The sequence below is a fragment of the Pseudopodoces humilis genome, chromosome 6 (assembly GCF_049639895.1).
Source record: "Pseudopodoces humilis isolate 2021_Gansu_Grassland_sample_001 chromosome 6, ASM4963989v1, whole genome shotgun sequence".
NCBI lineage: Eukaryota > Metazoa > Chordata > Aves > Passeriformes > Paridae > Pseudopodoces > Pseudopodoces humilis.
This window is the reverse complement of record NC_142205.1, coordinates 25,525,027-25,541,164: the sequence shown is the minus strand read 5'-3', so window position 1 is coordinate 25,541,164 and position 16,138 is coordinate 25,525,027. Positions and strand designations below refer to the sequence as shown.

General features: G+C 35.7%; 1 protein-coding gene across 1 annotated transcript in view; it reads left to right on the top strand.

The window, feature by feature from the left end:
- Positions 1-14,329, top strand: part of NFXL1 (nuclear transcription factor, X-box binding like 1) — a 46,739-nt gene extending 32,410 nt beyond the window's left edge. The window contains exons 19-22 of the mRNA XM_005517729.3: positions 1,239-1,343; positions 2,578-2,664; positions 5,580-5,633; positions 10,574-14,329. Of these exons, the coding sequence (XP_005517786.1) occupies positions 1,239-1,343; positions 2,578-2,664; positions 5,580-5,633; positions 10,574-10,747 (420 nt within the window). The 3' untranslated portion in view covers positions 10,748-14,329. The remainder of the gene's footprint in view (positions 1-1,238; positions 1,344-2,577; positions 2,665-5,579; positions 5,634-10,573) is intronic.
- The last annotated feature ends 1,809 nt before the right edge of the window (positions 14,330-16,138 follow it).

The following is a 16,138-nucleotide window of genomic DNA, read 5'->3' as shown; positions in this document are numbered from 1 at the left end:
ATATGTTTCAGGATACTAGCTCAGATGTTGTGCCAGTTCTTATGGACTTCTGAGAATCCAGATTCACTAATCAAAGTGTACCCACCTGGGTTCAAAACTTACTATTTTCATTCTTGTGGATGAAGTGATACAGTATGTGTACATTTTGAATTTTTAATAAATGTGAAAAATGTATCTTAAAAATTATATAAGTCTCAGAACATTTTCCAATTTGCATTAATCCCTTGATGACAGTGAAGAGGTGAAATTTCACTTTTAATGAAGAACACTATCTAGTGCTATTTTAAGTAGCTGGGGGCTTTAAAGCTGTCTGTAAGTAACCTGCTTAGATAGATGTCTTCTGTGAGATTCCATCTTTGGTTATTAACAGTATTGGGTTATGTAATTGAAAATGAAAAATTGGTATTGTGAAGACTTCTTGTGAGCATATGAGTGAAGGATATTTTTAGTCAAGTTCTTAACAATGAAAAATCTGTTTACTTTCCTGACATATTTTATCTGATATAATGCTGGGAGCACTGCTACATTCTTATCGGTCAACATACTTAAATTAGTAACTCAATTCTTACAGAGTAAATTAATGATAATATTTTCTTTGTAAGTTAAAAATTGCACTAGCAATAAAAAAAGTCTTTATCTTTCAGATGGCAGAAATGGGATATAATCTGCCAAATGCAAAAATTAGAATTTTGTGAAATTATTTTGGACATGATAAGAATTTTGGTGACCTTTATTTGACTTTTGCATAGTTCAGATAATGCTTGAATACAAGATTTCTTCTATACTATTTTTGTTTCTGATTCTTTTCTCTTCCTTTATTACTGTCTAGTCTACAAGTAGCTACATAACACGTAATTTCAGTTTTCAGGGTTTTTTTTTTTACCTTATCCATTTGTATTCCACCAGCATAGACATAGCTGGGATGATTGTTCTGTACATTACTAGTAGAAATGACTGTTATTGAAACATGTGAAAGAAGAAATTATCTTCTAATCAAGCTGTGCCAGTAAAAGAGAAAGCATCCTACAGGAAATGAAAATCGATAATTAAGAAAAAAACATTTTCCCCCCACAAAAAAAGAAAAGAAAAATAAATTATTTCGCAAGTTAAAAGACTGATTAACTGGATGAGTTTTCTTTTAAAGTGCTATGTCTGAAATAAAATCAATTCATAGATTCTTGGTAATTTTACAATGTTTTATTGATGTGGGAGTTTTATTTGTGTTTTGTTCCTTACAGTTGCCGTGTGGTCACCGGTGTAAAGAGATTTGCCATTCAGGTAGCTGTCCTCTTAACTGCAGCCAGAAGGTGAAACTCCGATGCCTCTGTAAGAGACTGAAAAAGGTAAATTTACAAGTTGCAGTTTTTGAAGGATGTGTTTTCTTTGCATGTTCCTGGGCTTGTATGGATGGATGATGGGGATACTGCAGATTGGAATAGAGCCAGTTACTGTAAGAGAGCTGTAGCAATTCACATCGGCTGAAGATCTGGGCTGCTATATCAGAAGATTCCCTGGAGAATATAAAATCTTGTTAATTCTAAAATATGTTAGCTGCCTGACTTAAAATAGCTTTATAATCATGCACACTTAAATTTTTGTAGTTTTGTGAGAAAAATGCTCAGATGACCTGGAGTGATTTGAGAATAAAAATTACGTTTTTCTGATGATTTGGGGAAAATTTACCGAAATTGGAATTAGCACAGATGTTGTGAAACCTGAACTAATGTAATTAATTAAGGTTCCCTGCAAACCTAAAAGCAAGTATGGGCATCAGCATCCTTAGCTTCTAACACAGATACGGACAAAGTAATATAACAAGTTTACTATAGCTATACACTATTATGAGGGGAACAACAGAAATTCATATAAAGTCTTGACAAATAATAATGTCTTAATGGAAAATGAACCCCATGATCTGTCTTAATTAAAAGGTGTTTAAATTACTTTTCTGGACTCAGTTAACTTCTGAACCTTCCAGCAGTTCCTCAGAGTCCCCAGCTTCTCCAAAATATATCTTGTGCATCCAAGAAGTTTTGCAGGTGGGATACTCAGCAGGAGAAAAGATGACATATAGAACAAGTGCTTAAAATTGATCAGCCCCTGCTTACAGATAACCACTTTGTTTTGTTTTGTTTTTAATTTCTTCAATACTAGGAGAACGGGAGAAAGTACGATTGAGAATTGCTTAATTTCCCCCACCCCGTGACCAGACATTGTCCTGTAATCTAAGCCAGTTAAGATAATGTAGATGAAATTACTGAGACTCTGAATGCAAACTCTTCCTACCAGAGGTTCAAAAGGTTATCTTACTTGTCTAAGGCAAACAGATGAGTTAAGAGGAGAAAAATTAAACTGGACTTGATTGATTTATTCTTCCTTTCAGCTTAGTTTGTTAGAAAGAAGGAAAAAAAAAGGACATTTTAATACATAATTACAGGTTGAAATAACATTCAGTCACTATCTTTATTTTATATGTAAAACCAATGTTTTACTGAATGAGTTTTATTATTTTCATAAAGCAGTTGACAACTAAAACCTTATATAGAGAAATTATAAAAGACAAATTATACTTTACAGGAAGTACAGTGCAGCAAGATACAAGAAGACCAGGTTTCACTGGAATGCGATGCATTATGCAAGGAAATGAAGCGGAAAGCCAATGAGGTAATGTATCCATTGTCGCTATAATTTCTTCTAAGAGCTTCAAGAAAAGTAGAAAAAAACCACATTATTTTTCAAGGCAGTATCTGCAGAAATGCAACATAAGTGGATGTGCTGTTGAAATAGTAGCTGTTTTTTCAGACTTGAATATATGAATGATATCAATTGACTCAAATACTATTTTATAACTGTATTATGTAATTTTCCTTTTTTTTTTTCTTTAAACTGATTGGAACTGATTCTTTCCTCTTTCACTGAGAAAAAGTGATGAGCAGTGATGATAAATTTCAGTCATTAGTGCTGTAAGACTAGAATCAGACTGCTTCATAGCGCATTGTAAGATCTGCCTTTCCAATGAAGGTTTTGTAGCTATCAGTTGCTCAGCTTGTCCAGTGTGGAGTATAATCCTGCCACATAGTATTAGTTACCCTATGCTGGAAGAACTGAGACTTTCCAGCAACTTCAGAATACTACTTAGGCTGCTGTTAACATGACTTCTCCCCTAGCTCAACTGTTTTATGAAGTAAAGAATTTGCTGTGTGCTGTCACACAGAGAGTCAGGATATGATCCTTTAATAAAAACATACACAAAAAGAATTGATTCATAAGTTGCTTGGGTTTTATCAGGTAAGTATTAGATGTGATAAATGTACAACCCAAGAACTTAATGGGTAAAGCTGACAAGTCAACTTCTGCTCAGATTTTCAGGATTGATTGACAAGTTCTCACAAGTACCACACTGACCATATCCTGCAACTTTGCAAGCAGGTTGAACGCTAAAACTCTTGGGATATGCCTTTAGGGAATCCCAAGCGTAGCAAACAGTTCCAGTAAGAATGTGAAGGTAAGTCCATAGTATATGGAGTCCCTCCCTAAAGCAAGGTGAACTCACAGTAAGACTGCATGAGCTGAGACCCAGCAGCATGTCTCAGTGTGGTGCAGTGTCAGTGCTTCCTTGTCTGGAGCAGATACTACTACAAATTTCTTGCCCTGATGTTGTAATCCTCAGGGAGAAATGGTCTAATGCAGTGAGCAAATGGCTAGAAGTTTCTGCTGTAAGCAATGCCACAGACATACTGGATGGCACAACCTTGCTATATGTACCTCCTTCTCAGAAGAATGTGTATTTACTTGCTTTGGGATTTTTATAGAAAGTGATAAAAATTTTATTTAAATTCTTTATAGGCACCCTTTTATAGCCTGTGTTGACTTACTGTGGAAATGACATACTAGAATTGTCATCTCCTATTATAGGCACTTGATGGAAGTGTTTTATTTATGTCTATTACTGTTTAATGTGTCCAGACTGGAAAAAAAAACTTGTTGAAAACTGTGGACATTTACAAAGATAAATTAGTTTACACATTTGCAAAACACATTAATTTCTAAAACCAAAGTGCATTAATTCTTAATGAAGCTTTTCATGTCTGGCACTTAGTGAGTAAGCACTTCTTACTAGGTGCCTAGGAATTGAATGTGCCTTTTACTGTACATTTTACTAAAGAAATAGTCCTAGAAATGTTTTTCCATAGTGTGATTATAATAGTTAGGGGTCACTTTATCTGTGTACATTATACCTATGTAAACAAATTTGACCACACCAGTGTAAAAAGAAGCTTTTTCTGTTACTCTTTTCCACATTTGAAGATCATTTTTTCTTTTGTAGCTGAAGTTTTGCCATTAGATGGCAGTGAAAAACGAGGGGGCTCATTCTGTAGGTTTTTGCACACCAGACTTTCAGATTTCAGATGTGCATGGCTGGCAAGGTCCTTTACTCACATTTCTGAAGAAACTGCCATTATATCTAGATTAATGAAATTCTCAGTAGCGCTTTTATTTGATACAAAGTTTAGTAATTTAAAAATTTGTCTGAAAACCTTCAAATAGGACTGTGCTTTTGGCCCTGCATGCAGTGCCTGCTGTTTGAACTGAAGCATGAGCTAGTGTGATTTCTCCTTAGTCATAAAAAGATCTTGAATTGGAAATTATTTGTAACCAATTCTACGTGTGCAAACAGTATTCAGTAAAGTATTTTCATTGTTTGTATGCAAATCATCCAGCTACTAGAATCAAGGTTTATTTAATTTCAAGATATTTATAGGTTTTTACATTTAACTTTTCTAAGTTAGTGATTCAGTGACTGCAATGCTAAAAGCCTAAAAAAGGTATAAAAAAGGGGAGATATTTAAACTTCTCCCATATACTCTTTCTCTGGGAACTTAAGAGGGTGAGAGGGTGTCTTTCTGTCTAATGACCTTTGATGGATTTATCTTCTATTAGTATGCCTGGTTGTTTTTCAGGTTATGTCAGCTTTTGGCAACTACAAATGTCCTGTAGCACTGAAATTCTAGATTTAGCCAAATACTGTGTGGGAGTAGAATACGTTCCTCTGTTGTGAGCCAACCCCCTGGTAAATTCATTTTATGCCTTTGCATTATGAGAAGTAATTATTGGTGTTTTATCCCTGTTTGGCATCTGCATACTCTCCAGGATTTGGTGACCTGTTAGTCACCTGATGAATCCTAGTTATGCATCTCTTCAGATGGTAGCCACTCCATCCTGTTGTCTGTTGTATATGTTCAGATTTCATATTTATTTATTATTATAGCACCAAAATTGAATGCAGGTGCTAAGGTTCAAGTATGTGGCATCTTTACATATTGACAATTTTTTCTGCACCATTTTTTTCTTAATACTTTATAGCGTTTAATTTGCTTTCTTGAACACTGCAAAATATTTTTATAGAATTGCAACTCCCATGACTACTTTTCATATGACTTCTGGATGGTGAAGCTCACATGATGGAAAGTTTGCAGACTTTTGCTGAGAACCATTCTATAGGAGTAATATGACTCCTTAAGAAAATAGGTTTAGCTGCTGTTTACAACAGTTTATTATAACTTTGTGTGTCTGGACAGATAAAAGAAGCAGAAGCCAAAGCTGCTCTTGAAGAGGAGAAGCGAAGACAGCAGGTATTAGCCTTTCTTCTTCCTCATCCACATCATCCTCACCTTGTTCTTGTTACTAAATAATGTAATTTACATGCAATTAAAGATGTTTAGTTTTTAGTGTGATATGCACAGACATTCCTGTCAGCTGTTACCATACTCTGTGTGCTGTAGATTATTTACAATGTTTGAAGCCACATTTCCCCAAACTGTTCATAATTTTGAACAAAATGGTAACTTTGTATTACTATAACTTTGCATAATGTAATTTATTTTTAAAATACTAAGTATGCTTTATTTTAATCAAACACTTTACACGGTATAAATGCCACAGGATACTGAATAGCCTCTGCAAGATTTAAATGTTGGGTGAAGCTCCCTTCTCCCTCCTGTCATGGAAAAACAAGGACAGCTAGATGAGTCTTTGTCCTTCAAGGTCTCTGGGGCGGGGAGGAAACATGTATTTGCTGGAATTGCTGTTGGTGGTGAGGGTATGTGGTTGGCATTGTAATCCACAAAGCTGCTGTGCCAGCTGCCTGGAGGTGCTGATACTAATCATATTCAGGCAAACACTGTAAGCTCAGTTGGTGGTGATGGCTAGGTCAGGTTTGTCATCTGGATTCTGCACACCTTCCAGCTAGTTCATGCATGTGTGCCTGTGCCTGAGTGAGCATTTGACACCAAATCATAGTCCATGTCCGGTGTGTGCTTTCTGACTCCTTTTACTCAGTTGTCACAGCATCTATGTATTTAGCTGACACTTGTGTTTTTGCCTGCATGTCACACTCTGTTTTTATCAGGGATCAGCGGCTTGCTCCCTTCTTGGAAGGGGACAAGGGAGGCAAGTTAGCAGCTTGCAGAACTGATCCACTTGTGCCATTTCACCAATCTCTTTAAGATAAAACAGTTTCTCTGTGGGTTGCAACTTCTATTACACACACTTTGTAAGTTTTCTAAGCAATTAATGAAAATGTTACATCTAAAATGCTCTGCAAGGCCTGTTTCTGTTTGGCAGAGGGGAACCTTGTCTGCTCATCCTGCAAGAAAAGCATGGTTATGCATCTATTGTCCAGAGCACCAGGCATTGTTTTGTGAACTTCCTGCAATGTTTATTGCAATATTCGTATCTCAGCTGTCTACACTACTGAGCACATATTCCCCCATATAACTCCTAGACAGTTCATCTAATTCTTGTTCTCTAAGCTGACCCTAGAAATGTTACTTCTGGTATATAGGTCAGGAAGTGTAATTTACATACAGATGTCTGAAACAAATTGGGCTGAGGAAATCTGTAGGTGTTGGTTCTACAAGCTAAGTACTGAGATGTGCTGATGGGCATTTAAACTTGTAAAGAACACGCTTAACAGTCCCAGAGCTAGGAAGCCAAAGTTGCTGATATTTGTCTTGAACTGTTTTCATGCATTCCAGAAGGCATCCCACCCAAACATTAATTATTTCTGCCCAAATCAATTTACAGTCCCTCTAGTCAAGTCTCAGTAAGGAGGCTCCTCTATATCAATAGCAGATTTACTCTACCAACATAATGTGCTGGATTTTGGGTGGGTTCTTCAGCAGTGATTGTTTCTTTCTGCAGTCACACCACCATTGCTTTCTACTTGTACATTCTCTGAAGTCTCGCAGTTCCAGCCCAACAGTAGCAACTTCATGCAATATATGGCAACTGCTCTTGCATATGTGTTTTGTGATGGATACAACTTAAGGGATAGAAAATTCCATCTTATACATAATGAACCCTATTGAAAGGTTAATTAAGAGTTGATAGTTAATTATTGCATTAGGAAACAGTAGGACAAAAACAGTAAAAAAACAAAACACAAAACAAACTGTAAAAAAAATTGGACAGCTGTAACTAATAAATAGGTTCTAGAACTGCATACAAGTACTAACCTCAACTACTGCAGCCTTTTTATGTAACATTGGTTCCCATCCAGTTAGAACTCATAATCTGCCATCTGTTGATAGAAATTGGAGGACATGACTATTCTAGGATGTCGGGTCACATTAAGAGTATATTTTTGAGTGTACTCCCTTCTGACAAAAGTTTGCATCTTGTACTACCTTCCTCAATATCATTAGCACATTTTTGTAGAGACTGTTCATCTATTAGTCACAGTTCCTTAAACCTATTTCGATTAATACTTCATTAAATGCTTTATATACAAATTAGTGCTCTAGTAAGTCTGTGCATTTATATTTTGGTATTTGCTATATTTGGGAGCAGGTTTTGCTAATACCATTTACAGATGGAATCACTTGTTTCTTAGTGGAAGAGATGGCTTGGCTAGGCTTCTTGTCATGGCCCTAGCAGCCAAACTTTCCCTCTGCTTCTAATTCAGAGGCACCCTGTGAGGCCAGGGTTTTCACAATTGCTAGAGGTGGAAAAAGATCAACACTTCGATTATTTAACAACTCAGACCAATCTCTCTCTGTCCTTCTCCATTGTAAAAGATTTGGTTAAACTTTCAAGCTAACTGTTTAGAGTTCAAATACTGGAAGCTAAGGTCTTGAATCTGAAGTGTAATTCACTGAGTTGTATGAAAGGTTTTGTTTCCCTTTTTTAATGTACGAAGAAAAAATTATAACAGATCCTTAGAAGTTTAAAAAGTCAAGTGTTCCCCTCCCCTATTAATAAAAATATATCCTCACTTTCAGAAAAGACACTTTATCATTGTTACGTGCATTCCTTTAGCTACATTTTCCAATGGGAATGCTACTCCTTTCAGTGCAGGAAGAATATAGTGAATAACACATGAAAGAACAAAATCCAGTGCCTGAACAACACTGAACTAGATGTTTTGAGTATACAGTTTAAATAAACACATTTCATTTTACTTCTATTATGTTTATATACAAAGAAGTTAGGTTCTTATCTAAATAAAAACCCTAAGCTTGTTTTGAAGAATTAAGTTTGTTTGAAGACTCAGAGATCGTTCAGGAGCTGTCACTTCAGGAATGTGACAGTTACACAAAATATGTAGGTAGCTTTTCAAGAGTAGTAATGGCTTCTCTCTCATATTCTGTGCCTAAAAATCTTTTGTCATTCTGTATTTTGGCTTTTAAAATTGTGTATTTATTTTTAGACAGGTTTTTGTAGAGTTCACTAGGAAAACGATTCAATAGCTATTACATAATTTTGTTTGAGCACTTTAATTTAATTATGGCAATTCATAGAGCTTTCTGCTTTTAAAATGTACTGATCACAAGTGTATAGTAACTGTAGAAGCCCCAAATTTTCCTTAAGTGTCTGTCTAAAATGAAATACTGCCATATTGTCTATTAAACCATAAAAACCTCTGCCCTTGCCTCCAGAGTTTGAAAAACTGTTCCATTGAAATACTTGCTTTTCTAAGGGAGGATTAGCTAGTTAAGAGTAATCTTGTTTCAAAATATGCTGTGACTTCGTCTGAACTCTTCTCCCATATCATCAGAGAAGTGCCAGCAATTTCTGCCTTTATTAGGTACAAAGGAATAGACATCAAAATAGGTCCCTTTTTCCTGCTAACAGTGGTATCTGGCACAGGAAGGGAAGAACTGCTTTGTGAAACTCTGACAAATATTTGCTGTCAGTGGAGGAAGACCAGACATCAGGCAACCTTGAGTTCTGAGGGAAAATTTTATTTACTGAACTACTACTCTCTCCATTTCCCAAAACAGTCTTTTTCTTGTCTTTTTTAGTGCACCTAGTGTATTGTATTAGTCCCTCTTCCTGGCAGCACTGCAGTTGTAGTCACATATATTTATTTCCTCTCATGGTCAGGCTTTGTCTCTGTTCACTGTCCATGATTCCTCTGCTTCAGCTCAGTCTTGTGCCTTTTGCCCAGCCAGTCCTGGCTTGCTGTGCTTTGCTACTCCCATCTCTTTTCCCTTTCACTCCATCTGGTTTCTCTGCTCCATAGTGCCTTGACCTGTGTTTTCTCTAGTAGCTAACAACTTGACCAAAACTCCAGGTAATCATCAGACCTTTTCTGATTTTAGTCTGTCTCAGGTCTTTAGAGCATCTCTTCTAATTTTCTTAGCAATTAGATGCCTTCTCATTGGAGCCTCATCTTAGTCTTCACTCTGTTCTAGGCTACCTAGTTTGAGTTTTATTTCAGCTTTGTACACTCAAATTTGAGTTTTTTCTGTATTCTCTTGATGGTCTTTTAAAAAAATATGAAGGGGGACGAGGAACAGGGATCAGGGATCCTATTGTTTATTCCAGACAAGACCCTGAAAATGGTCTTCCGACAAAACCCTTTGTCGGAAGCCTGACATTCTTACTTTTGCAATTGTTTTGCTCGATTTTTGGGCCTATAGGCATATGCTTTATATTATAATATATATTATATTATATACCTCTTACAGTCATATGAGTGATTAAATGTTCAAATTATAACACTTAATAAATGGAATATTTTTGTGCATATCTAAGATGATTGCAATTGAAATAAAATTTATTGGGCATGCAAATACAAAGAATTGAGGGAAATAGCACAGATTTTTAGTTATTTATGTTTTCATTAATTTATTTTTGGCAGACTGCATCTTTATTATTAGGGGTTGTCTTTGAAGATTTCAGCCCATGCCCTTATAGAAGTTCGTAAAATAGCTTAAAATGTGTTTTTTAATAGGAAAAAAAATTAAATTTAACATTTCATGGAAATAACAATCTTATTTTAGCTTAATGTATTCAGCCTGAGTTAAAAAACTGAGCATGCAAAACTTCAGCTGGCTACATTTTTGGCAATGTTTTTATAGGAAGCTAAACAACAGTTTAATACTTGAAAGCAACATGCTTTGTACCTGTGGGATGTTGTGCTACCATCTCATCTCTGAGACGTGTAACTTCCATTGGCTGACAGTTACTTCTATGATATGTTGTTTGGTAGTTACTTAAAACCTTCACATTTCCTTGTTCTTAATTCTGAAACAAATGTCAATTGCTTGTGGTTCTCTTTATTTAGGCTGAACTGGAAGCTTTTGAAAACAGATTAAAAGGGCGAAGGAAGAATAAGAGAAGAAAGGATGAGGTAGAAGTTGAACAATCATCGTGGCAAAAGTACAAGAACCTCATTATGCTGCCAGTGTTCGGAGTTGCTGTTGTGATGGTTGCATGGCTCGTGGTCTACAATGACTGAAAACAACTCAATATTTAATATACCTCAGTTGGACTTTAGGTAGCTATTATTCCTAGAATGTTAGTCTGTGTGTAACACAACTTAATATGCATAGGTTTGTATGTATACTATTTGCTAAGAAAAATGCAGAGGAGGAAAGAAATGTCACCTTTTGTGTTATTACATAACAAAACTGAACTCAGACACTGAAACTAATAGTAGATTCTGGTCTATGCTGAAGTGTTGATAGTTTGACTGAGATTTGTTAACATCTCTTCTATTAGTAATGTTATGTTTCCTTGTCTCCATTTCATAATACTAGGAATAGCTTAGTATAAAATGCTTTATTGAATATATGTTTCCTGTAAAATCAGCTTAGTGGTTTATTGAAGGTTAGTGTTCTTAATGCTAATCTTTGTTGTATCATATGATAATTTCTGTGCTTCATTCCAGTTTTAATTATGACAGCTAACAGGGAACCTTGGGTCACTTAGGTTTGAATATTCTGGAGCCTTGTTCAGAACTTTGTTCAGATAAAGGAAATGTGAGCTGTCATTCAATTTAGCTATATCACAGACAAAACAGTGCCCTCCTCCCCTTACAAACTGTGCGGTTTGCTTTTTCATTGTTTCACTCCACCCCATCCCACCCTTGTTTCCTCAAAATCGAAGTAACTGAAAAATTCCATTAGTGGACAGATACACATGCTGAACATGGATGTGAAGATTCAGGGTACACGGGTGCATTGTCACTGTTGCCCCAATTGCCAGAAGCAGCAAAACAATTTGAAATTAAGAATATCAATTGACTGTTTGTATGGATAAATGTCAGAGTTGGATATTTGCATAGGTGTGCAAAATTGTAATTGGATAGTGTAACAATCCAGTTATATGATGTTCTAAAGCCATCTGGATGGTGCTTGGTAGTCACATTTGCTGGAGGTTAATTTTTCACAAATGGGCTGGGACTGCTGGGTGATGCATCACAAACTTTATTCAGGCACCCTTTTCAGCTACAGACACAGGAGACGGCACAAGCTCACGTCTGCCACGAACAGCCCAAGATCTCTTTGTTACAGAACACTTTAAAAATTTTTTGGCCAATAGCATATTGCTAAAGTTTACAGACAATTGTTCTAGCCAATCACTAAAAGCACACATACACCTGCTTCAGACAGTGCTTGCTTGTTTGCTTTCTATTAACAATACATAATACTCTGTCATTAAGCTTAAAACTTTCTGCTATCTTGGGAAGCATATTTTTCTGCAGCCTTAGGATCTATCTTAGCCAAGCCTGAAAACTCCACTATTGTTTCATGTCCTTGGATATTGTATTATTGTATCTTTACTTTCAGGCTTTGCAGCTAGCTCTAAGTTCTCTGCTTTTTCTTTTCTGAAGCCTGCTTTCACACCTTCTGAAAGTCTTCTTACTTTTACTGTTTCCCACAACAATTAAACCATCTAGTTAAACTTCTAAATGCTTAAGTATTTTCTTACAGACAGTTTTGAATACTGTGCTTTAGATTATCAGTATTGGTTGGTAGAACTGGAAATTTTTTATCTGGCTTCAGGATTGTCAAAGAAGGTATGTAGTCTCAGCTGAGAGATTGCAAGTTAAATTCAGGAACAGGAAAATCAGAAAATTGAATTTTTAAAGCTCTGCTAGAAACTTTTTGCTGATACTTGAGCGTTGCAGATTACTGCAAAGTGATTAGAAGCTCTGGCAAAAAAATGGGGTGCATAGCCAATGGGTATTAGTATTATGCCCTTGTAATTCAGGCATATAATTTCATCACAAATCCTGCAAAAGCACTGGGACCGTTTGTATGAGTTAGTAGAAAACATTGCAGTTTGCTTGAAAGCTCTTCTGGCTGATTTTGACTTACTTGTAAAAGGACCCACTATTAATTTGAACAGATATCCAATTGTAATTCTGATTCAGCAGCATGAAAATAAATAGAAAAGCTGCAAAAAGACAGAAGCTGTTGATTACATAAATTAAGAAAACTGGAATAAAATCAGTTCCTTTTCAATTTTTTACAGAAGTTTGGTGAATGAGGAGAAAAGTGGGGAGAACTTGGCGGTGTTTATCATGGATTGTTTCCATTTTATAGCACTTTTTTAACTGACATTTCAGAGATGCATATCAATTATGTGTCAGACCATTAGTAGCTGAAGTTGTAGAATTAATTGAAATTACACTATGCAAAGTTGCATCTCAGTTGAATTTCTTATTTTCTAGTATAAAAAGTAAACAATGTTTCATATTGTTGCTTTAACTTTTTTTTCTATCATATTAATGGCTGGAAAATAATTTCAGATATAAGTAAGTTTTCTTTAACAGAGTGAGGTGATGCTATTGTGTGACTGCATATGTCTTCTGTCACTGAGGGAAAAGGAGAGATATTTTTGTTCAGGTAAGTAAAATGTGATGGGTTATCCCAAAGTACAGAAAGAAACCTTTCAAGCTGAAATATGGAAATCAACATGAATGAGAACATTGTGGAAACAGCTGTTATCTTGCATGACTATCACTAATTTTTATATTTACTGCTAGCTTTAAAATAAGTACCATGGAAAGTTTATACTTGCTTCTACAGCAAAGAGAAGAAACCTCTCTCTAGCAAGTTTTACTAATTAACTGCACTTGTTATGTGTTTGAAGAAGTTCTTAGTATTCTTTTCTGCATATTTGTGGGAAATACTGGAGAGGAAAAGGCTTCTCATTGATCAACTTAATTAAAGATTGCCATGCTTTTTTACTATACAAATTCATTCTGTTCATACAAAGGTATGTGTGAGTGGGCATATTCCCTTTCTTAAAGTATTTGTATCTCTTCTGAACCTTGCATATGCAAGGCATACCTATTTTTGAAATTTTATTCAAAATAGTTCTGTATATCTTATCCAACCATCTGAGTCATTTGCACTCTGTTGGTCTGCCTACTGAACCAGATATTTATTTCTTGGCATAAAAAAGTGTGGGGGCTCAAGCAATCTGCAGCTTAATAAATCAGTAGGTTTTTGTTTGTTTCTTTAAAATACCTTTATTGTTAATATTTTGCCTTTCTTTGGTTGGAGCTGCATGTTGTCAACAGCCTTTGAAATAAAAGGTACAGATAAAATCACCTTTTATTCAATGTTAATGAAAGATGGTAATTTTAGAAAAGAAATTTTGAACTGAAGGTAGGATTTGGTAGCAATTTATATGTAATGTACTGTTACATAATGTAATGAGCAAATATTTGGAATGGTAACAGCTTACAAAAAATGCATATTAATCAGTATATGCTAAAACAAATTATGTAATCTGACCTGCTGTTGAAGGGAAATTACAGCAATAGAAGCCTGATTATGATTTAACATGAAGACTATCTAGCTATGTGTAAAATGAAAAAAACCTGGGGCTTTTCCTGATTCTGGATCCATTGTGGTGAAAATGTATCCTTCCACTGAGCTAAGGTTCTTAGAGGTGGTTGGTATGTTTGGGATTGGAAACTCCTAGGGCAGGTTTTTTCCCTGTAACAATATCAAATCCATTGTGTATGTTAATTTAATGTGAAAACCAAGTCAGACAATAAATGTATCAAAAACAACTTGAAAAATTGCTTATTCTCAAGGACTGGTTTAGTGAAGCAGCAAACTTCCCAGGTAATGATGACTGACATACTGCAGCCCAAGTTTTAGGTATGCTTTTTTGCATTCTCTGGCAGTGATAGTTCTTACTTCTCAGATTAATGCTGCAATTATGTAATTGTGTTCCTTCATATTACTGCTCTGACAAAATTGTGAGAATGGGTTGGGGAAGTGGATTAACATGAAATAAATAGGAATGGATTTACTAGATTTTTTTGGCCTCACAGGGAGAAATATATCTGATTTATTAGACATTTGTGGTGACCTTAACTACTAGAGAAGGAAATGTTACTAAGCAGATAGCACTAAAATTTGTTCATAAAAGCATCTATGTTTTATTGTGGCTTTAAAGCAGTGAACTCTTGAGTTTATCATCTCAGCAGTAGTTCAAGCTCCAAAACATATCTGCCCTGTGCCAGCTTTCTCTGAGTGATGAGCTAGTGTGGTGTGAGGTTAGAGCACAGAGATGCTTGGTCTGAAGTGTGTTCCAGTGCCAGGCAGTGGAAGCTGGGTGTGTGTGGCAGCTGCTCTCTGGTGTGTGCTTTAGAGTGGAGCATTCTTGTTTGACCAGTTCATGTGTGACCCTGTCCTCATTTTCATTTAGTTTGGATATCCCTCTTCTGCTTTGGTTTCATTCTGTTTCCAGTTGTTTTCTGTGAGCATTTCAATGGCTCCCATTTCCTGCTTCATTAATATATTTGTATTCCCGTCTGCCCTTTTTCAAGTAATTTAGTCAGTTGCTCTAGAGAATTAGAATATTAAGAACCTGTAGTATTTTGTATTCCCTAGGAAAAGAAATGCAAGGAAAAGATTAGGGAAAAAAACAAATTAAGTGAAATAAATTATAAGATAATGATATATGCTTCCTTCCACAGATATGGAAAGATGGTTAGATGTTAATGAATTATTTGAACATTGCATTAAGATGTCTATATGCCATGGTACCAGAAAACAAGTCCATGGTATGGATAGTGTATGAATATGAACTGTGGTACGTCAAACTCAGCTGTAAGCTAGGCTAAACAGCAGCTGTAGAGATAGTCATACTGTGAGGGAACTGTGCCTTGATCAAACAAGCATTATTTAAGCTAAATAATTGTTGCTCATGCAGTGTTTTCCATAAAATCATCAACAAAACCAGAACTCAGGCTTTCTTTGTGTGCTGCTGCTGAATCTTGTTGTGAAACTCCTGTCTCAGTGGCTCTCCTGTTGAAGGAAATTAGATTAGGAGTCAAGACTGGCTTGAGGTTTGGAATTCACAATTCTCCAGCTGAAGCCATCCTCAGCCAAGGCCAAGCTGGCTTTGCAGTCTGAGTTATATACTGCTCTCAGATATAAGTTTTCATTTGTTGTTATTAGAATTTTTGTCAGGGCTACCTAATCTCTGCAATGAATCACAAATTATGGTTTGATTCCTGCATTACAGCACAAAATATTCGTTGTTTTACATTAAGCAATATGATGATTTTGCATAAATGGTCTTGCTTCTCTCTCTTCCCATGCTTTTCCTATTTTTTGTGTAATTGTTTTAAAACCACCACTGTTTTCCTCCAGATGCTGGAGGTTGATTAGAAGAGATGTTTGGTTGGTTGGGTAAAAAGTTCAGCACTGAATTACTGTGAACAGAAGCCTCTTATGTACATTTGCACTTCAGAAGCATAGAGAATACTGTCTGCACTATAACATTTACACGTTTAACTGGGCCTAAATCTGAAGGTATGGAAATACAGGTATGGAAAATAAACTGAAAAAAAAAAAGAAAGCTAAGACATGTTCAT